Raw genomic sequence first — 21,030 nt, forward strand, 5'->3', positions numbered from 1 at the left:
TTTATTTTTTTTTTCAGCTACAGTGAAGTGCGCAACTTTATGTTGTCATTCAGTTGAATGAGAAGCTGTCGTACCTTCATCCTGCTGTCCAAGTATGGTGGCAGTTCTGTGCTGTAATAAAACTTTCAATCATCTCTGTGTGCTTTACAGCCCCTTAGAGTTTCTTCAGTTGCTGGCTGCATGGCTTCAAGCATCGTCCTTTTGATCCTCTTTAATCTGCGGAAGTTTGTCAGCATCTAAAAGACTTTCTCATAACCTTGTCTTTAAAAACAGTCTGACAGTGAAATCAAACCAGCTCAGATACAACAATAATTTCAGTCGCATACTTCTGTTGAGTTAACCAGCTGATACAATATGCCTGATGTATGAAATAAAAATGTTTTCCATGACGTCTCCCATTTACTGTCAGTGAATGTCTTCTTATAGTCAGTTTGTTGCCTCACTTTGACTTTCAGACTGTTGTCACATTAGATGGTGGCGTTACTTTAAAAAGATGCCCGAATTTGCAATGTTTATGCTATTTGCTAAGTTAAGTCACATATGCATGTGTGTGACACTCGCAGCTCACTTGTTCTCTGTTTATAAGGCACTGTCACAATCTAACACCATCTTCAGCTGTGAGTCAAGAATCACTCAGCACTGTGTGTGGGAGAGATGGAGGAAGATGACTTTGAATAACTATGAATATATACGTGAATACGAACCCAGCCTTAAAGCTGCTTTCATACTTTGCACATGTTATAGTGATTTGTGGAAATCACTCTTTTCAGCACACTGACTGGCAGTAGATCAATGTCCAGCCCATTCATGCATAACTTACTCTATGTCACTGTGGCTGTGCGTGAGCACGCACAGGGCACAAGCCACAGAATTTCCTCAGCCTATCAGGTCGGCTTTTTTAAACGACTTCTGACAAACTCACTTTTATTGGCTAGCTTTCTCTTAATCCTTTCCCCATCCTTGGTTTACATCTATTTGTGTATGTGGAAGTGCGTATGCAGGAATGATGTTGGGATATGTATACTTATCTTTAATGTGTTACTTTAATCAAATTGTGAAACACTTTTAAACTCTGTTTTGAAAAGTGCGATACAAAGTTATTACTATTATTAGTTACGGACGTCCTACAAAACAATGAAAAGATATGTATATATTAAAAATCCAGTGCTTCTTCTGCATTGGCTTAAGATTTCTGTCATATGACTTAAGATAGGCTTTTAGCCTTTCCAGTTGTTTTATCATGTACCTGCCTTATAGCGAAACAATTGTAGGTCAGCATTTGTAAGTACATAAGGGGTGGCCAGTATCAAATACAGATTTATTTCTGAGCTCAATTGTGTACTTGCGTGCTAAAGAAAGAAATCTGTGACCCTGGAAGAAATTCTCACCTCTGTCTCACTTAAATAGCACGTTTCCCCTCACAGCTGGCTGTGATGCAAGGTAAATGTCTAATAGCTGATCATCTATCTGTCACATACACCAAATATTTTCCATGGGGTGCTGCGTGTGAAACAGGCTGTGTGAAATATGTATTCATTGTTTCATTTATGTTTACAAGTTAAAGCCACATCCATTATTGTATGTTTTGATTTATGTGAAACACATAAATGCACACTGATTATATCTAAAAGCTCAATTTCTCCACTTAGTTGACCTTTCTGTGCTCTATTTTACATTCTTTCATTCTCTTCTGGCCTTTCTCATTTCTCTTTCACTTCCTTTTTTCTTTGTTTTTCTAACCGTGTTTTGTTTTTCTAGCCAAGAAGTAAACCATATTTAATGGGGAGGGGCTAAGGGAGGCCCGAGGACAATTTAGGAGACACAGACGGAGACGTTGACTCCGAGGGAACAAGTTCTGTGTGAAATGGTTGGAGGAATTCAGAAAGGAGAAGGAGAGATGACAGAATATAGGGCTGGGGAGTCTCCACCCTCCTTTCTCTCTTTCAGTCATCCCACTCCCCTTCTTGGCCGGCCTTATTTGGTCATGTTACTGCAACTAGAGCTGAAGAAGAGAGAGAATGGAGAAAGGATGGACACATTGCTCCTTTTTTCTCCTCTTTTCATCCTCTTAGAAAAGAAAGCTGTGGTTTGATGAGAGGTGAAGTCAGAGGAAAGCCAGGACTCGCAGGGAGGAGTCACTGTCGAATTGTAGTTGAACTCAGCAGGGAAAGCGGCTATAACTCTGCAGCGAAATGCTTTATCAGTACTCATCCTGTGGAAGTCTCTGAGGGATTCAACTGTAGTTGCTGTAGAGCTTGTTACAAAAGAGGAAGTCTCCCGGGACAGAAGAGGAACTCTGTTAAAACTGCATCCACATGCAAATGAAAAAAACACTAGTTTCCCTGCAGACCGGTTTTTGCAGTATCTATGCAAATGAGCAGCAAAATCAGAGACTCCTGATGACAGCTGCAAATCATCGTTGCTACAGTTACAACCTATGAGTGACCACAACTTGTTGTGTTGCTGGATCACATTGCAGACACATAGGTGTGTGTGTGTGTGTGTGTGTGTGGTAGTCCAACCACAGCTTATAACCATACATTACTATGATCATACATCTGGTAAGCACACACAACAAACACATGCTGTCTGGTCTGTGATGACTGCTCCGTGAAGCAGACAAAGACCTTTGATCTTCATGCAGGCAAATTATTAATGCTTTTGAAGTGCAGGAACACACATGCATGGATTTTTTTTTCTGGAGAACTGAAAGAATAATGTGTGCTTAAATGTTGTGGCTATTTAATATTTGAGCACATAACTTAAAATGGCAAAAAAGTCAAATTTATTTAGGTGAGTGTCTTTAATAATCTTTACTGTGGTGTTTTTGCTGTTCCCGCTGTTGGTTTGTGTGTGAGCTGTGGCTGTTACCCATCTTCCACACAGCGCCGACCTTCCCAGGCTTTACTCCCAGTAGATGAATATATTTTGTACACATTGTTTGATTTTTAACTAATTTACCATTGTTAGCTATAATAAGTGTGGTCTGCAACCAAAACCATTTTTGAGAATTTGCTCCGATTTCAACAGGTTTGAGAACTGAACATTATGTAGCGTCTGATGTGGATTCTCCTGACTACAGCAGGTCACATATCCACTAACATCAGTGAACCCAGCTTTCATGGCTGGATAAGGATCCACCAGTTTGTGAAATGAAAAGACTTTTTTTTTCTTTTTTTTTTTGAAGATTTTTGTACAGACATGTTTCAAAAGTGTTGTGAGATCAAAATGGAGATGTGCGAACAGTCATTAGCCATAAAGGGAAAATAGAATCATGTGCAATCTTTTTACTTTTTCTGTTCTTCTGTTTCTTCTTTGTTCAAAATTGTTACACACATTATTTGCATTGGACTCAGAGGTATATTTTACATCTGTATTAAATGGAGGAGAAGAGAAGGAGTGACTGGAGAAGACAAATGTGGGCAGAAACAGACGGAGCAAATTGTGACCATTTTCTCTCTTTATAACCATCTGGACTGATCGTTTTTTGCCTTTTTTCAAAGTTATATGAACATATGCATATTGGTAAATATGTGGATTTAGCCCTGGGTGACCTATTTATTTTTCTTTTCTGGGTTTTATTTTAGTTTTAATGTTAATTCAATTATGTAAATTAAATAAATATATATTTATTTTTAAAATCTGTTTTTAATAACTGTTTCTAGACTGTGCACCAGCATGATGTCATTGGAAATCATGTGATTAAATGATACACACACACATACACACACACACACACACACACATATATATATATATATATATATATATATATATATATATATATATATATATATATATATATATATATATATATATATATATATATATATATATATATATATATATATATATATATATATATATATATATATATATATATCTCTTTTTGAGTGTGTGTGCATGTTTACTGACATGTTTTTGGGTCCAGTTTTTCAGCTAAAGCTAGTGATTTCTATCTCTGTGCAGACTGTCTGTTTAGACTGTGTCCCATGAACCGCTACTCAGCCCAGAAGCAGTTCTGGAAAGCGGCAAAACCTGGAGGGAACACCGAGTCAGTGCTGCTTAACAAGTTGCATGTAAGTGAAGTGAACCTCCCAGCAGGTACTACAGACCACTGCAGTTAACACCCATGTTCCCAAAAGCTCCCGAGATTAAGATTAAAGAAAGAGATTTTCTTTTGTTGTTATTTTAACTTTTTGGGTTTAAATGGTCTTGATGAAGACTTTGTAGACACTGAATTAAAAAACGGCGTAGTGAGTGTATCACTCTATCGATTGTGTGCACTCTGTGTCACAGTTTCAGGTTGGTTTTTAAAGGTTTTGCAGGTATTTTATAAATTAGAAGTCCTTTTATAGACTTTTCTGACATTTCCCTACTACTGTCCTATCTTTCCACCCTCTACATTTTCCTTTCCCTTTTTCTGCTGCAATACATTACCATTTAAAGCAATCTGCAATCTGACTACACAGTCATAAACTGGAAGATTGCGATCGTGCCTGCGTTTCCATGGAAATGTGAGCCTGAGCTTTAGCTAAAAGTCTCTGCTGCGTACATTTTTGACTAAGAACTTTGTTAATAATGTGGTGCTTTGTTAATGGCTAACCAATGTGATTGTGTCTTTTGGAATTACTGTGTAAGACTGTTGGCAGTGATTTATGTTGCAATAGCTGTTAGATACGGTTTTGTTTTTTCTCTCTCTCATCTCTCTTTTGTATCTCAGAGTGCGGCTGACTTGGAGAAGAAGCAGAACGACTCTGAAAACAAAAAGCTTCTTGGAACAGTGATTCAGTATGGAAATGTCATTCAGGTGTGTCCCTGGGAAATGGCTGTTTACAAGCTGGTCACACAAACTTTGATGTAACTAACACCTAGTTTGCATTCAACTGACATTAGTCATCACTGGCAGAAATAAACTGATTAAATAGAAATTATAAAAACAAGCAGAAATTTCTTAGGATTCCCATTTTAATATACTGGGTATATGTTACATTGTGCTCACATGTGTCAACTCACTTATATTTATTCCACATGTGATTTTGTGTACACACTATTTTTCTCTCTCTATTTTTTCATGTTTGTTAAAGATATTTAACAGTCTTCCAAGGGGTGCCTCACACCTATAAGAGTTCACTTTGTTGATTGCCATTTAAAGCTGTGGTTTTGAGTTTTACTGATGGTGTAAAATATACTCATATTCTGCTTGTTTTATAGGTTTAATAGTTTATAGGTCACTCTTGAAAATACTTGGAAATTAAAAATTTTAACCCTAGAATGTTATTGGAGAATATAAAAGGCACATTTTTCAAGATTTTTCCTTTTTTATGTTTCAAATACATATTTTTGATGTTTTCCAAAAAGAAATATAAGAAAAACACACAATATTTTCTTATTTCTGTCATTCTATATTTTTCTGCTACATGCTTTAAATTGTATCACGTGCACTAGTTTAGAACAGGTCATATGATCATATATAGTGCTGCCATTTTTCACTAATTTCTAGAAATCTTATACAAACAACACCTATCTTTAGCATAACTATTCAACCACATAAGGTGTGAGTTTCATCACCTTGCCAATGTTAGTTTCAATGTTATGACCATTGGTTTAGGAGGATATAAAAAACAAAATTTCCTGAATTCCAGAAGAACACTGAAGTTTGAAAAATTCCAGGCCTCTGCTGATTAGTCAGATGCAATTATATCGCTATCAGTCACGCAGCCTGATCTTTGCTGATTGCCTGGGAGAAATCCATGTGGTTCTTCAGGCTGGCAGGCGAGCGTAACTGAAGTTACCAAATATGGTTATTTGCCTTATAAATGGAAATAGTAGGTTAATAAGATTTAAGTTAGTATTAAAAGTGTTTTTAAAAGTATTTAAATGTAAGCTTGCTAAAGGTAGGTATTATGGCTAAGTGCAATTAAACTTAAAAAACTGCTGAAGTTTGGTTAAAAAAATACAACTACAGTATTGTATTGCAATACCCCTAAACTGAAATGAGCAAATTCATGCTGCACACTAAATGAAACTAAACTGAAGTGACCTTAAAAATTATCCTTAACAAAACATACTGGAAACAAACAAATTAATGACAAATAATCTCTGCATTTCATATCATATATAAACTTTATTATATAAACATCAGACACTATCAGGAGTGCCTTGATCACAGGCTGATGTCCATCAAACACACTTCCCTTCTCACACCAGATTTCAGCCTCTGATTTGTCTGCCGTGAATTTAATTCATTTCATTCATTTCATTTAATTCTGCTCAGCTCCTCCACCTGAAGAGCAACAAGTATCTGACCGTGAACAAACGACTGCCGGCACTGCTGGAGAAAAATGCCATGAGGGTGATGCTGGACACTGCTGGAAATGAGGGTTCCTGGTTCTACATACAGCCCTTCTACAAACTTCGCTCCATTGGGGACAGTGTGAGTCATTGTGTAGATAAGAGTGTGTTGCCACTATACTGTATGCAATTCAGTGTAAGGCAAAGCAAACAACTGAACTGTGTCTGGGAGTTTTTTTAATCCTGTATTTTTAAGACATCCCTTTAGAATGAAGTGACCAATGTGCAGTAGTATATTAGTATGGTGTGAGTAGGAGATATTAAACTACAAGTACTTAATATTATTTTCATAGCCATCAGTTCTAAGCAAAATGTTCACCTTCTTAATTGTAAGTTTTCATTTTTCCATTTGAAACTTTCAGCCAGATTTATGGTATGTTTGTAAGACGTTGGTTATACAGGTCTGCAGGGAAGATAAAACGGGCATTATCTACATTTTTTTTAAATTATAGAACTCATACTAATATTAATTATTTGAAAGATTAATTCGTAATGATATATTTTACATGGGGCCTTTAAGAGGCAGGTTGCCTTTGCCCTCCTTAGCCTTACTCTTGGGCATCTGTTTGATCACATCCCTGAACAGAATTCAGCTCGCGCCCACTTTCTCTGATCACAAAGCTGTTTTTGGCAACAGCTCTTCTGTCCTACGGCAGGAAGTAGTAGGCTGCTGTCCAAGGACAAAATGAACTACAGTGGAGTCCAGGCTTCCCTGTTAAGCTCCTCTCAAATTAGTTATGGCATGAAGCCTAAGCAGCAGGTCAAGAACAAAAAGATAATTGGAGTCACTCTCAACCTGCTGAGAATAGACAGTGCAGTGGCATATAAATGGATGGTGATCCTCTCTGACCATTGCCTGTGTGCATGTCATTGGCAGATGTTTTTTAACTAAGTCGTTTGACACAGTTTACTATAGATTGACTCAATTTAACCTCCTTAAAGTCAAAGAATCACAAATTTTACAAAGCAGCCAGAGCACGTACAGTTATGGAAGTACCAAGAATCAAATGAAAGTCGAGGGATGTCAATAAAATTTAAAACGTCACAGAAAATATATATTTTTTAAAGCTGTAAAAGATAAAAGAAATAAAACAATGAATCTGCACAACTGTAGTTAAGACAGCGGAAGAAGTAAGACTCTATTATTTTTTTTGTTTGTTAATGTTTTGGGTTTTTTTTTCTTTGTTTTAATGGCAGGTGGTGATCGGGGACAAAGTGGTCCTGAACCCAGTGAATGCTGGTCAGCCGCTTCATGCCAGCACACACCAGCTCGTGGATAATCCAGGATGCAATGAGGTTTGAGGGATTATCACTTTTTCCGGCTTGGCTGACAGCTGACTGTTGTTAAACTGCAGGCTTCTTCTGGTGTCCTCCTTAGATTGAGCGCAATCAAACAAAAGGCTAAAACAAACAATACGTTAGGAGAGTTGTCCTGTTTTTCTGCTCTGTGTTACTAAGCAACATTGTTTTCATTAATTTATCAAAGGGCATTAAGTAGAAACACAAAAAGATTAAGAAATAAGTGCTTTTATTTTTCTTCTTTTTGAAAAAGCAAACGCAAAATCTTTTGTATCTCATTGATGACTGCAAGTGGTTTAAACATAAAGTGAAAACATAAATCTTGGATGTTAATGGCATCAAACAGACTCCAACGGAGGAACCAGAGGAATAAAGTTCAGTTCTGTGTTTGATATGTTATATTAGTTAGTTTCATATTTACAGTAGTATGTTTACTAGACAGTTAAAATAGGTTTTTAAATATCAGTTTCTTTGGCGTTGACTTAGCGACATGTGTAGATTATTAACTGAATTACAAGTACTGATTCTGGCAAGATATGCCAACGTATGCACAATACATTTAGATATTATCTTTAAATAAGAGTGGCCTCCGATCTAATCTTAAAATAAATGATTTTATGATGATTTTACGTTTTGTTTTTTTTGTTTTTTGGAGAATATGAGAAAACAAATGAAAGGTCTAGTGTCACTACATGATGCTACAACTCACATTCTTCTGATTGTTTGTTTTTCAGGTGAATTCAGTCAACTGTAACACCAGCTGGAAGATCGTCTTGTTTATGAAATGGAGCGACAATCAGGATGCCATTCTTAAAGGGGTTTGTCTCACAGTAGAAACCAGCCTAGAAAAACTGTCTATGGCTTTTAGAAAATCATTGCATATGTGTTATAACATAACTGTATTTTATTATAACATGAATAGAATGACAGAAACAAACAAACCAAATAATACAACAGTATCTAAGTCAGTTCAGTCTGGCTTTATGGAAAACCGGACGCCGTAAAATGCCATTATAACAAGAATTCAGTTAGTTGCATTCATAGTCTATATTTGACTGAAATAGTACAAAGACTACGAGTCCATACGTTTTTGGACATTGACAAATGTTTTGTAATGTTTCACATTACATCACGGAGGATTTTAAATCAAACAATCACGATATGATTAATATAAGTATTGTATTAACTCGTTAAGAATCACAGCTATGTTTCTATATACTTCCCCACAGACTGACGAGCAGTTCCCTTCTTCCTCAATGACAAATGAAACAGATAAATTAGCTTGATTGAATTGCAAGTGTTCAGTTTCTATTTGGTAGTTTTTTATGCAAGCGGAGGAGGCGATCATGAAGCTAAAAAAAAAAGCTAAATGAATTAATTACACTAATTAAATAAGTAATTTAACTATTTATTTAAAAAAAAAAGCTTCCCACAGCAAATGATTATTTCAGTGTAATTCAGTTGGAGTTCACCACTCTGTGAAAGAGCGCGTGGGTAAATGGTTCAGTTATGATGGAATAACGTTTCTCACTAAAGAATTGAGGGTTTAAATCATCTACAGTGATGATGTGATATTAAAGAATTTATGAATGTAAAGAAAGTGGCCAGAAACCAATACTGAAGAGTCCTGCAGCAGCACTACGTTAACAGCTCTTCAAATTCAGTAGTGGAAATCGGTAAATCGGCTCAAGGACACAGGAAGTGAGAACCACAGCTGGTGAACCAAATTTGTTGCTAGATCCACAAATGCAATTTAAAATTCTACTGTCAACGGCAAAAGCACAGGTAACCTTGACCCAGAATTTCAGCCGTCTTCTCCATTCACAGTACGTTTAGGTAAATTCAGAAAATGTCCTGTGGCCTCACTAATCAAAATGTTAACGTCTTTTGGAAGTCATGGAAGCTACAGGCTCAGAGACTGCCGGTTCCGGAGTGCAGAAAGATGTTTTATTTTATTGTAAAGCTATAAAGCTTGTTTTAGTAGGATTATATCAAACCACATTCTGAATATATACAACTGGAGCTTATGAAATCCTATTTATACTACCCAGATGCTTACAGTGTTAGCATTGTTAAAAGAAGTGGTGATGCAACACACCTCTCGCAGACTGCCACAGCTTTTTTTTTTAACATTTTGCTGGCATCAAATTCCATATAGGAATTTAATTTCCATCCGTCTGTCCATCTATCCAGTCATTTTCCCTCTGCTTGTCCAATTCAGGGCTGTAGAGTGGCTGGAGTCTGGAATATCTGGAATTTCTTCTTTGCTTTTTTTTGGGGCTGTTTTCCATTTCCTATAGAATTCAAATAATTTGCATCTTATTGCATTCTGTTTCTATTCACATCTCACAGTGTCCACTTTTTTGGAAACTGTGCTCTAACTAAAAGCTGTTGCACAAGGTTCCCTCATCAGAGTTGGGCTGGTTGCTTGTTTTTTTTATATATATATATATATATATATATATATATATATATTCCCAGTTGAGTATCATCAGTTTACAGAACATTTTAACAAATGTGTATTATCTCTTACAGAAACAGCTCTACATTAGGGGCTTTAACATCTAAAACAGCGTAGGCAACTAGGTCTGCCATGCGACCTCCATGAAATGAAATGTTTGGCAGCAGCCGGAAAATGTTTAATTATTTTTCTATGATTCCTCATATACTGAACTAGTTGAAACTAGTCTCATTTCACACAAGTTTTGGTGGTTTTAAGATTAACCTGAGAAAAGTAACCTACATTTTTCTTCTCTCCAGGGTGATGTGGTACGACTGTTTCATGCAGAGCAAGAGAAATTCCTTACATGTGACGATCACAGAAAAAAACAATATGTGTTTCTACGCACTACGGGACGACAGTCAGCTACCTCGGCAACCAGCAGCAAAGCCCTATGGGAGATCGAAGTGAGCAGGAATATTGTTAGAGCTGGTTTTTCCTATTGTGCACTTGTATGCAATCCTAGGTGTAGATTTTCTGAATTGCAGCAACAAAAACCTGAATAGAGACTGTGATCTGTTTCCTATTTATTTTATATCATCAACTTTTTGTGCTCTTGCGTTAGGTCGTACAGCACGATCCATGCCGAGGGGGCGCAGGGTACTGGAACAGCCTGTTTAGGTTCAAACACTTGGCCACTGGACACTACCTGGCTGCAGAGGTCAGCACGTCTCCAACCTCCATTTGTTTGTCTGTCTGCTCTTTAACAGCAAGATTATGCAAAAACTACCAGGGCAAATTCATGAAAGCAGGTGAAGAGGGGGAGTGCAGCAAAAAAAGAACCCATTTTTATTTTTGGTGTGGATTCAGACCTCTTAATTCAAATATGTGAAGCTGTGATTTTTAAGGCCCTCTTTGGTTATAATTGGAGCCAAGTGATCTAAACATCCTATTAATAACATGTTACTGATCAGCTTTTCTATTCCAAGAACTTCCATTAGACTTTATTTACACTGAAGAAAATATCAGTGACCCAACATTCAGTTCATTTTCCTAAGTTACAATCTTCTGAATACTTTTTGGACTGGATTTATTTATTTATTTATTTATTTTACGAAGTAGTGAATCACTTTTGTGTTTTTTGCAGCTGAACCCAGATTATGAAGAGGAGTGCCTGGACTCACGCTCTTCAGTAAGTAGAAATTTTTTAAAAAGTCATAATATTTAGAAATATTTAATTGGAATCCAGTGCTTAATAAGCCTTAGTAGGACAGAAAGAATTTGTGTAGTATAGAAGAGCATCTCCAATCTAATTCTTCAGTTTTTAAAAATATATGCTGATGTGTAATTATTGTCACATATCACATATGTATTTGTATTTTATAGTTTAGTTTAACAGATACCATGTTGGTGAAACTCACCTTCTCATTTCTTAATATGGAACCTTGTTTCTGCCACTGGAAAAATAATAATAATTATAATGGCATCCATTTGGGTTTCCTCAAAATCTCAACTTAATAACTCAGAATTTTGAGACGATAACCCCAAATTGTGACTTAAAAATAAAATTAATAAAAAAAAAACAGAAGGCATAGCCTCTTTTCCCGTGTGTAATCGGAGCTGTATTGTTTACCATTTCCACCAGTAGAGGGCTCAGTGTAGCTTTACTGGATGTGAATGTTTTAACTTTCAGCGAACAGCAGATGGCAGCCTTTCACTGTGAATGTGTGTTCCTGAAACGTGCAGTAGCAGTGTGCCTCAGCCATACACTGCACTTGAAGGAGGCCTCATCTCACAGGCCGGGCCGAAGTTGTTCACATCTGTTGGCCAAGCTGTAACAAGTGAACCAAATCCTAGCCAGTCACCTCCTGAGTTTACCGCCTTGCTCTTCAGATTAAAAAGAAATTAGTTTCAATTCATTATAGTTAAGTCTTTTTTGCATATAACATCTTTTCTTTATTGAGTTTTGACTTATTTAAGGTAGTCTTATGCCTTCCGTGGGAACCATTATCAGTTACTGAATTAAGACTGTGACGTTTTACGAGGGAAATGCAACTTACAAGGAAAAAAAGGAAGAAATATTTATGGTCACTGTAATACATTAGCAGTATCTTGCTTCAGTTCCTAGAAATCTTTCCACACTGAGTTTTAACACTTTCACTGACATATCTCTGACATTTTTTAAAATTATTTTGCTGTTTATTTTTAATCAGACTTTATTTTTCCCCCTTTCCCTCCAGCTTGACTCAGAGCAAGAAGCTATGAGAGCCCGTTTGAGAAATGTCCAGGACAAAGTCATGTACACACTTGTGTCTGTTCCTGATGGAAATGACATCTCGTCCATATTTGAGCTCGACCCTACCACTTTAAGGGGGGGAGACTCACTAGTTCCCAGGTATGAAAGATAAAAAAGATGAAGCATTTCAGACCCACCCTAATTATTGTGTTATTGCGATACAGAGAAATTCATTGCCTGGTTCCTGCCCTGTCACTTTTTCCACGGAAACCCAGACAGCAGACACATTACAAGCAGGGGACTTCCACAGTATATTACCACTGTTGTAATATGTTTGCAAAACAAGCATGGCAAGTGTGTGTGATAATAATTGTTGTAAGAGAGTCTCTAACTGATGATTATTCACCATAAAGTGGATGTTGGAAGTTACGCAGGTGTAGTTGTTCTTTATGATGGCAATGCAGATAAGGATGTTGAGATAGAGCATATAATAAAGTGTGTAAAGGTGATAATTATTCTGTTCTTATGTGAACGTGTGTCTGTGTAAGTTTGGTGAAGAGTGAGAAAATATGACGCAGACTCGCAGTGTTGCAGAAGAAATGCACCGAATTTCGCTAGAATAGCTCGAGGAAGTGAAAGCTGTTGCCTAGCCACATTTATGGGAAGTGGTCGACTGACCATGTAGGCCCCAGATCATATGTATATTTGTGAACTTTTGTAAGGTGATCAAAGGTTCTGCTTCGAATGCATGATTTTTCTTAAAAAAGAGCATTTTTTAAAAAAAATGGAAACATCACCTTTTTCATGAGTTATGTAGCCGTTGCACTTATGATGCACAAACAATTTGCAGATATAAACAAGAACAAAGCATAACAATAAAATGTCTTTTCAGAAACTCGTATGTACGCCTCAGACACTTGTGCACCAACACGTGGGTTCACAGCACCAACCAACCAATCGACAAGGAGGAGGAAAAGCCTGTCATGCTGCGTGTGAGTGATACTTAATTTACAATAATGTCTAAATCAGTAGTAAATTGTGCAGGATGCTGAGCTATAATTATGCTGGAGTTTTGGATGTAATGAGTCACCAAAAGTTCAGTGATTATAGTCAAATCTAAATAACAGTGGTTCCCTCTTCCTCCTGCACCTGCTGTGCAGTAAATTTGTTATATATTAAGTGCGGGTAGCTCTCTTTTTTTCCACAAAAAATGCTCTTTTGCAGTTTTGATTATGGGTTATGGGCAAAGAGCTTTAACAAGTGTTTCACAGACCAATTCTTGTTTTGTTTTGTTTTGTTTTTTTCAAGATTGGAACTTCTGCACTCAAAGAAGACAAAGAGGCTTTTGCCATTGTGCCCGTCTCCCCAGCTGAAGTGAGAGACCTTGACTTTGCCAACGATGCCAGTAAAGTGCTGGCTTCTATTGCTGGGAAGCTGGAAAAAGGCACAATCACCCAGAATGAGAGGAGGTATTAAATGCATAGTGGGACAGTTAAACAGTAAACACTGTTAAGTTCTAACTATAAGCACGATCTTACTGTTATTTCTGCATATAAAATCAGAGCCGTTACCAAGCTTCTGGAGGATTTGGTGTTTTTTGTGGTGGACATTCCCAACAATGGACAGGACGTTCTGGAGATCATGGTTAACAAACCCAACAGAGAACGACAGAAGTTAATGAGAGAACAGAATATTCTCAAACAGGTGATGTCTTAATACCGTAAATATAACATTTTCTAGACACTCAAGGTTAAATTTTCCATTCTGTGTGAACTTTTTGAGTCCTACTGATGTACTGAAGTCCCTCTATCTTCTCATGACATGTGGCATCTTTGCCACATTTGCTTTAGCAGTATTGCATAGTTGTATATAGTTATGTATAATGTCGTTGTTACAACTGTCTTAACATTTCTCTTAAATTCAGATCTTCAAGCTCCTGCAGGCTCCTTTTACAGATAGCGGCGATGGGCCCATGCTGCGGCTGGAGGAGCTGGCTGACCAGCGCCATGCCCCTTTCAGACACATCTGCCGCCTATGTTACAGAGTTTTACGTCACTCGCAGCAGGACTACCGCAAGAACCAGGTACTTTTTGTCTGGCCTGAAGTCTTCATAAGTGCAGTTCCCATCTGACGTTGGGTACAGGTCTCGCTGTGGTTTCTGTAAAGGTGTATTTCCGCTTAGTGAAATAAGCCATTGTTCTGTGATAACACTGATTTGATAACTGAAGCAAAAAATATTCCGAATCCAAGATGTGTAACTGAAAGTACTCTGAAGTATGCGCTGGTTCATCTGCCAGGTCTCTTTATCAATTTCTGTTGACACAAACACACAAAGCCAGTGTGATATGAGCTCATTCTATAAAGAATTCTTGGAAATGTAAAGTTACCATTTGGCTTTTCTAGGAACAGTCCATTTCTTTGGTTACAGTGTAATAGTTAGAGGAGTCATTTCATTAGGTTAAATGAAGAGGACATTGTGGACATGCTGTTCTTTTTGCACACTGATAAAGACGGGGCAAAATGAGTCAACGATGGCTTCGACTTAAGGTTATGCTTTTTAGAAAGAGCATAAAGAGAGACAGGCCAAGTAATGAATGACATTCTTTAAAATGTGCTTAAGCTGTCTTTTGTTGCTTTTTGTTGAGAGCGTCTGCCTCCCTTGCAGGAGTATATAGCCAAACAGTTTCGCTTCATGCAGAAACAGATTGGTTATGATGTCCTGGCAGAGGACACAATCACAGCTCTGCTCCATAACAACCGCAAGCTCCTGGAGAAACATATTACCGCTGCAGAGATCGACACGTTTGTTAGCCTGGTGCGCAAGAACCGTGAGCCCAGGTTTGTGTGTGTCTGCATCCAATTAAAATTAAATTGAATTTAAACCATTACTTAGTTATGTGTTACCATAACTGTATGTCTGTATTGTACTTAAGAACATTCTGGTGATCAAATAAACATCCGTTGCAACATTTTGTCATTCAGTGGAGGAAATTATTATTTGTTTGCTCAGTTACAAGGAAAGGAACAGTCTCTCATTTTTATGGTTGTTTCATTTGAATGGAGATAGAAAGAATATGAACCACAAATCCAGAAAAAACACATTACATAAACATTATACATTGACTTGCATGTCACTGAGTGCAATAACTATTTTAGCCCCAAGTAAAATATGACTTAGTGCTTGGTGGGTACACTCTTTTTGGCAAGGACAGAGGTGAGACGTTTTTTTAGTTTGTCACCAGGTTTGCACACATCTCGGGGGGAAGATGTGTGCAGTCCCACTCCTCTTTACAGAAAATCTCTCAATCCTCTAGGTTTCTTGGCATCCACCTGACAACTCAAGACTTGAGCTCCCTTGACTCTGGAGACAGGCTAGGTCACTGCATGACTTTAATGTGCGTCTTCTTTAGACATTCCTTTGTTGCCTTGCTGGTATGTTTTGGGTCCCATACATGCTGGAACACCCATCCAAGACCCATCTTCAGTGTGCTGGCTGAGGGAGTGATTTTCTCATCAAAGATCTTATGATCCATCCATTGGCCACTTAATGCGTTATAATCATCCTGTGCCTTTAGCAGAAAAACAGCCCCAATCATAATGTTTCCACCTCCATGCTTGAACAGGTCAAGGTGATGCCAAAGGGTTCGATTTTGGTTTCATCAGACCACAGTACTTTCTTCCAAGCCTTCTCTGAATCATTTAGATGTCCTATGGGTGATATCTGTGTGCCACATGTGTTTCTTTTTCTGGATTTTTGGTTGATCTCCCCGCTTAAAAATGAAATCAGCAAAAAAAAATAGACACTGATCTTTTCTTTGTAAGTGAGCAAAACTGATAAATTGGAAAGGGGATCAAATAATTATTTCCCCCACTGTACCTCTTTGTGACATCAGAAAAGCTGAAGCCTCGTTTCAAAGACTCATCACCTCTCGTGCTTCGGGAGATCGTGGAGGTTTTTAAAAGAAGACTTGGGATTAAATGTTATACTTTTGTTTGTTCAGGTTCTTGGACTACCTGTCAGACTTGTGTGTGTCAATGAATAAGTCCATCCCTGTGACACAGGAGCTCATCTGTAATGCAGTGCTGGATCCAGCTAACGCAGACATCCTCATAGAAACGAAGTCAGTCCTCATCATTCTCTTGACCTCCTCCCTGTTCCCTCTGTTTGATGTCACTGTGAATGTACTGAGGTTTCACTTTGACAGTTGCCCATTAATTGGTGTCTAGAAAAGGCATTTTATCCAGTATTGTGATTAAAAATACAAAGGTTATTTGTCGCAGTTTTGGAATAAATAAAACATTTTTGATACAAAGGCTTTCTTCTGCCCACATGATTACACTAGCAAAGCAAATAATGTCTGTTTGTATTAAGTTTTTTCTTGATGATTTCTTTTTTTCTGTAGACTGGTTCTTTCGAGATTTGAGATTGAAGGAGCATCACTCGGGGAGAACTCTGTGGAATCAGAGGAAGACGAGGAGGAAGTGTGGTTGTTCTGGAAAGACAACACTAAAGAGATCCGCAGTAAAAGCATCCGGGAGCTTGCTCAGGATGCCAAGGAGGGTCAGAAGGATGACCAGGAGGTGATCAGTTACTACAGGTAAATACCGCACCTCAGCCGGCTCCTTGAAGATGGAAAAGGTGTATCCTGTGATGGCAAATAGCTTGGGTTTTGAGTGTTCAACCACACTTTCCTTTCCAAAAGGAGAGCCTGACTTTACCTGTGTGGACACCTTACAGGTACCAGCTAAACCTGTTTGCCAGAATGTGTTTGGACCGTCAGTATCTGGCAATCAACAAGATCTCTGGCCAGCTGGACGTGGACCTGATCTTGCGGTGTATGTCAGATGAAGACCTGCCGTATGACCTACGAGCCTCTTTCTGTCGAATGATGCTGCACATGCATGTGGATCGTGACCCTCAGGAGCAGGTTACACCAGTCAAATATGCACGGCTGTGGTCTGAGATCCCTTCAGAGATTGCTATTGACGAGTGAGGGAGTAGACAAACTATATAATCATATTGTAAAGCATTTCTCATGTATGTGTTTGAAGTTTCGTAACTTGTTGTTTACATATGGTTTACTTATAGCTATGACAATGATGGAACATCTAAAGATGAAATTAAGGAGCGATTCTCACAAACGATGGAATTTGTTGAAAACTACCTAAGAGATGTGGTGTCTCAGAGCTTCCCTTTTGCAGATAAAGAGAAGAACAAACTCACCTTTGAGGTCACCCTGGTGCTTTCTTGATATACTACAGTTACACTCATGTCATAGTAGTCATGCTCCAAAATCAAATCAGCAAACTCGCTGAAAGCATCTATTTTCCATGTTTAGGTGGTGAATCTGGCCAGGAACCTGATTTATTTTGGCTTCTACACCTTCAGTGACTTATTGAGACTAACCAAGATCCTCCTGGCTATTCTAGACTGTGTCCATGTCAGCACCATTTTTGCTTTCAACAAGCTGGACAAAGGAGATGACAGTAAAGGTAAGGGGACACAGGCTGGCAGGATGAGGACCGGAATCCCATGGATATGAAGTTCATTTGTGTGTTTTGCGTGCGTGTCAATGCTTCCAGGCAGTAATGTGATGAGGTCAATTCATGGCGTTGGTGAGCTGATGTCCCAAGTAGTGCTCAGAGGGGGGGGTTTCCTTCCCCCATCTTCAACCAGGGCCCCCAATGGTGACGCAGTCAAGACCCAGACTGAACCAGAGAAACAGGACATATTGGTCATGGACACCAAGCTCAAGATCATCGAGATCCTGCAGGTGGAAGACATACAGTGTTCTAATATTGTTATACTTCAATATAACCTTAATAAATACAGCACATTATATATGTATGTCATTTGTTTTTGTTTTTTTCTTCACTGCAGTTCATCCTGAATGTTCGCCTGGACTACAGGATCTCCTGTCTGCTATCGATCTTTAAGAGGGAGTTTGATGAGAGTAATTCCCAAAATGATATATCTTTAGCTGGAGCAGTCGAAGGACCAAACAACATGCCAGGTTTAGAATAACATATAGCTACATCATACACAAATGTGTGAACAAGTTATGGACTTTGTTAGTTAGAGAGATATTTTCTGTGATTCCAGGGGCTCTGGATTTTGAGCACATAGAAGAGCAGGCAGAGGGGATATTTGGTGGAAGGTAAACACACATTGAGTATCGAAAGAGTCGAAAATATGAAATAGAGAGGTGTTTCTGAGTATATGTTCTGTTTATGTCTAGTGAAGAGAACACCCCTCTGGACCTGGATGATCAGGGTGGCCGAACCTTTTTAAGGGTCTTGCTCCATTTAACCATGCACGACTATCCTCCTCTGGTGTCTCGAGCCCTGCATCTGCTGTTCAGGCACTTCAGCCAAAGGCAGGAGGTCTTGCAGGCATTTAAGCAGGTATTCTCACAGTGACTCCCCTCAACTTAAAACTAAAGCAAGGAAATCAATAACCCGTATAGTTGTTTGTGTTTTTGACATTTGCTTAAGTATTTTCTGATTTGCAAATACTTGTATTGCTCTAAAATGGATGAAAAACATTGAAATATTAAGAATTATTCTTTGGAGGATCTTTCTAAACCTCAGTGACACAAAATGCATATTCAGGTTTTCACAGTAACATTTTGTGGATCCTGTATAGCTTTTTGCTCTGCAGTTTGCCTAATCTTCCAGCAAATTTTTGTATTTACAGGTCCAGTTGCTCGTCACCAGCCAAGATGTGGAAAATTACAAGCAAATAAAGTCGGACCTGGACCAGCTGCGCTCCATCGTCGAGAAGTCTGAGCTCTGGGTGTATAAGAGGCTGGGGCCAGACGAGGGCATGGATGTAGTGGACGTGCTCGCCGCTGAGCCAGAACATAAAAAGGTGCAGGGTGTTATTTCCTGAACAGAGCCAATCTCATAACCCTGAAAAGCCATCCACCAAAAAGTATTCCTTTTGGTTTTTTTTGGGTTTTTTTACCACAGTAAGGCTATAACACGCTGTTGTCGTTCACAGGGTGACTCAGGGGGCATAGACAAACCAAAGAAAGCAGAAAGCACAAGCAGTTACAACTACAGGGTGGTGAAGGAGGTAACAAGTTTTCTAACCTTGTTAAAAGATTGTTTTAACATATCTGAATATTTTGCAAATGTTGTTGCACAGCACTAGAGTTTTTCTACATATATTTTCCTCTCATGTTTTTGCTTTTTCTCACCTCTCCCTCACAGATCCTGCTGCGTCTCAGCAGGTTGTGTGTCCAAGAAGGTCTGTCAGGTAGAAAAAGCAAGAAGCAGCAACAGAGGCTGCTGAGAAACATGGGGGCTCATGCTGTGGTTCTTGAGCTCTTACAGATCCCTTATGAGAAGGTGTCAATGGTTCTCAATGGGTTTATTTTTTGTTTTTATTTTTAGTAGCACATTCTTTTGTGTGTACGAGCGGGCAAACCTTCACGTTTGCCCTTTTCCACTCCAGGGAGAAGACTTACGCATGCAGGATATTATGAAGCTAGCCCATCAGTTTCTACAGAATTTCTGTGCAGGAAATCAGCAGAACCAGGCGCTGCTACACAAGCACATCAATCTTTTCCTCAACCCAGGGGTGAGCTGTCTTGTGCACTGATTGACGCTTGCAGTGTTAATGATACAAAAGCACAGATTTTGATTTTGCACAACAACAACAACATCTTGGAAAACTGGCTTCTCTTGTCTTTGTTTTCTTGTGTTCAGATCTTGGAGGCCATCACCATGCAGCATATCTTCATGAACAACTTCCAGCTATGCAGTGAAATAAATGAGCGTGTGGTTCAGCACTTTGTCCACTGCATTGAAACACATGGCCGCAACGTCCAATACCTGAAATTCTTACAGACTATTGTCAAGGCAGAGAACAAGTTCATCAAAAAGTGCCAAGACATTGTCATGGCAGAGGTGCTAAATCAATTCTACACAGTTTTTCCCCCCCACTGTGTTTCACTTATGCCACAGTTTCCTTATGTTCTTATATGTATCCGTTTCTTCCTCCAGCTGGTGAATGCTGGTGAAGATGTCCTGGTCTTCTATAATGACCGTGCCTCCTTCCAGACTCTGGTCCAGATGATGCAATCAGAGAGGGATCGCATGGATGAGAACAGTCCTCTAATGTACCACATACACCTAGTGGAGCTCTTGGCTGTGTGCACTGAGGGCAAGAACGTCTACACAGAGATAAAGTGTAATTCGCTCTTGCCACTGGATGACATAGTGCGGGTGGTGACCCATGAAGACTGTATCCCTGAGGTGAGATAAGCTGGAATGTTTGAGAGTTATGAGAAACAATAAGCCGCACAGTTTGTGATTTTAATGTACTGGAAAAATTGAAGAAATAAAGATAGGGAGCCATTTCTAAAGATAAGTGTCACTTCTTGCAATAGGTATGCTATAGAGGCTGATTATCTAAAATACATTTGATTTTGTGTGGATTGCAGGTCTTACAGATTGCTAATGCAATACAGTTATTCATTGTTTTTGCTGCATGTCAAGCTTTAAAAATGTCACATAGTTAGCTTTAGTGACAAATGTATCAAATAGTGCCACATTATGAATTTTGTCCATAATGTGGTACTACTAAATCCTTATCTAGGAGTCTAGAGCTAATTGTGGTGTATCTAAAGTTACAAATTCTACAGGTATTGCTGTTGTTTTATTAGATTAGCGCCATCTTTTTTACATGAACTTT

At 38.5% G+C, this 21,030-nt stretch overlaps 1 protein-coding gene across 4 annotated transcripts in view; it reads left to right on the forward strand.

Annotated features, from left to right (window-relative positions):
- LOC146386981 (inositol 1,4,5-trisphosphate-gated calcium channel ITPR1) overlaps positions 1-21,030 on the forward strand; it is a 71,826-nt gene that overhangs the window by 9,479 nt on the left and 41,317 nt on the right. For all 4 annotated transcript variants that reach the window (XM_084928254.1, XM_084928258.1, XM_084928256.1 and 1 more), the window contains exons 4-32: positions 3,970-4,079; positions 4,724-4,810; positions 6,278-6,436; positions 7,552-7,650; positions 8,388-8,471; positions 10,414-10,560; positions 10,719-10,814; positions 11,241-11,285; positions 12,334-12,488; positions 13,222-13,321; positions 13,638-13,798; positions 13,892-14,033; positions 14,254-14,412; positions 14,995-15,167; positions 16,331-16,450; positions 16,733-16,927; positions 17,068-17,319; positions 17,419-17,560; positions 17,669-17,822; positions 17,913-18,103; positions 18,211-18,343; positions 18,433-18,487; positions 18,569-18,734; positions 19,027-19,200; positions 19,333-19,407; positions 19,545-19,682; positions 19,789-19,914; positions 20,043-20,243; positions 20,340-20,591. In XM_084928254.1, coding sequence (XP_084784380.1) covers positions 3,970-4,079; positions 4,724-4,810; positions 6,278-6,436; positions 7,552-7,650; positions 8,388-8,471; positions 10,414-10,560; positions 10,719-10,814; positions 11,241-11,285; positions 12,334-12,488; positions 13,222-13,321; positions 13,638-13,798; positions 13,892-14,033; positions 14,254-14,412; positions 14,995-15,167; positions 16,331-16,450; positions 16,733-16,927; positions 17,068-17,319; positions 17,419-17,560; positions 17,669-17,822; positions 17,913-18,103; positions 18,211-18,343; positions 18,433-18,487; positions 18,569-18,734; positions 19,027-19,200; positions 19,333-19,407; positions 19,545-19,682; positions 19,789-19,914; positions 20,043-20,243; positions 20,340-20,591 — 4,091 coding nt within the window. The remainder of the gene's footprint in view (positions 1-3,969; positions 4,080-4,723; positions 4,811-6,277; positions 6,437-7,551; positions 7,651-8,387; positions 8,472-10,413; positions 10,561-10,718; positions 10,815-11,240; positions 11,286-12,333; positions 12,489-13,221; positions 13,322-13,637; positions 13,799-13,891; positions 14,034-14,253; positions 14,413-14,994; positions 15,168-16,330; positions 16,451-16,732; positions 16,928-17,067; positions 17,320-17,418; positions 17,561-17,668; positions 17,823-17,912; positions 18,104-18,210; positions 18,344-18,432; positions 18,488-18,568; positions 18,735-19,026; positions 19,201-19,332; positions 19,408-19,544; positions 19,683-19,788; positions 19,915-20,042; positions 20,244-20,339; positions 20,592-21,030) is intronic.

Source organism: Perissodus microlepis, chromosome 5 (assembly GCF_051167445.1).
Source record: "Perissodus microlepis isolate ML-2025 ecotype Zambia chromosome 5, ASM5116744v1, whole genome shotgun sequence".
Lineage (NCBI taxonomy): Eukaryota > Metazoa > Chordata > Actinopteri > Cichliformes > Cichlidae > Perissodus > Perissodus microlepis.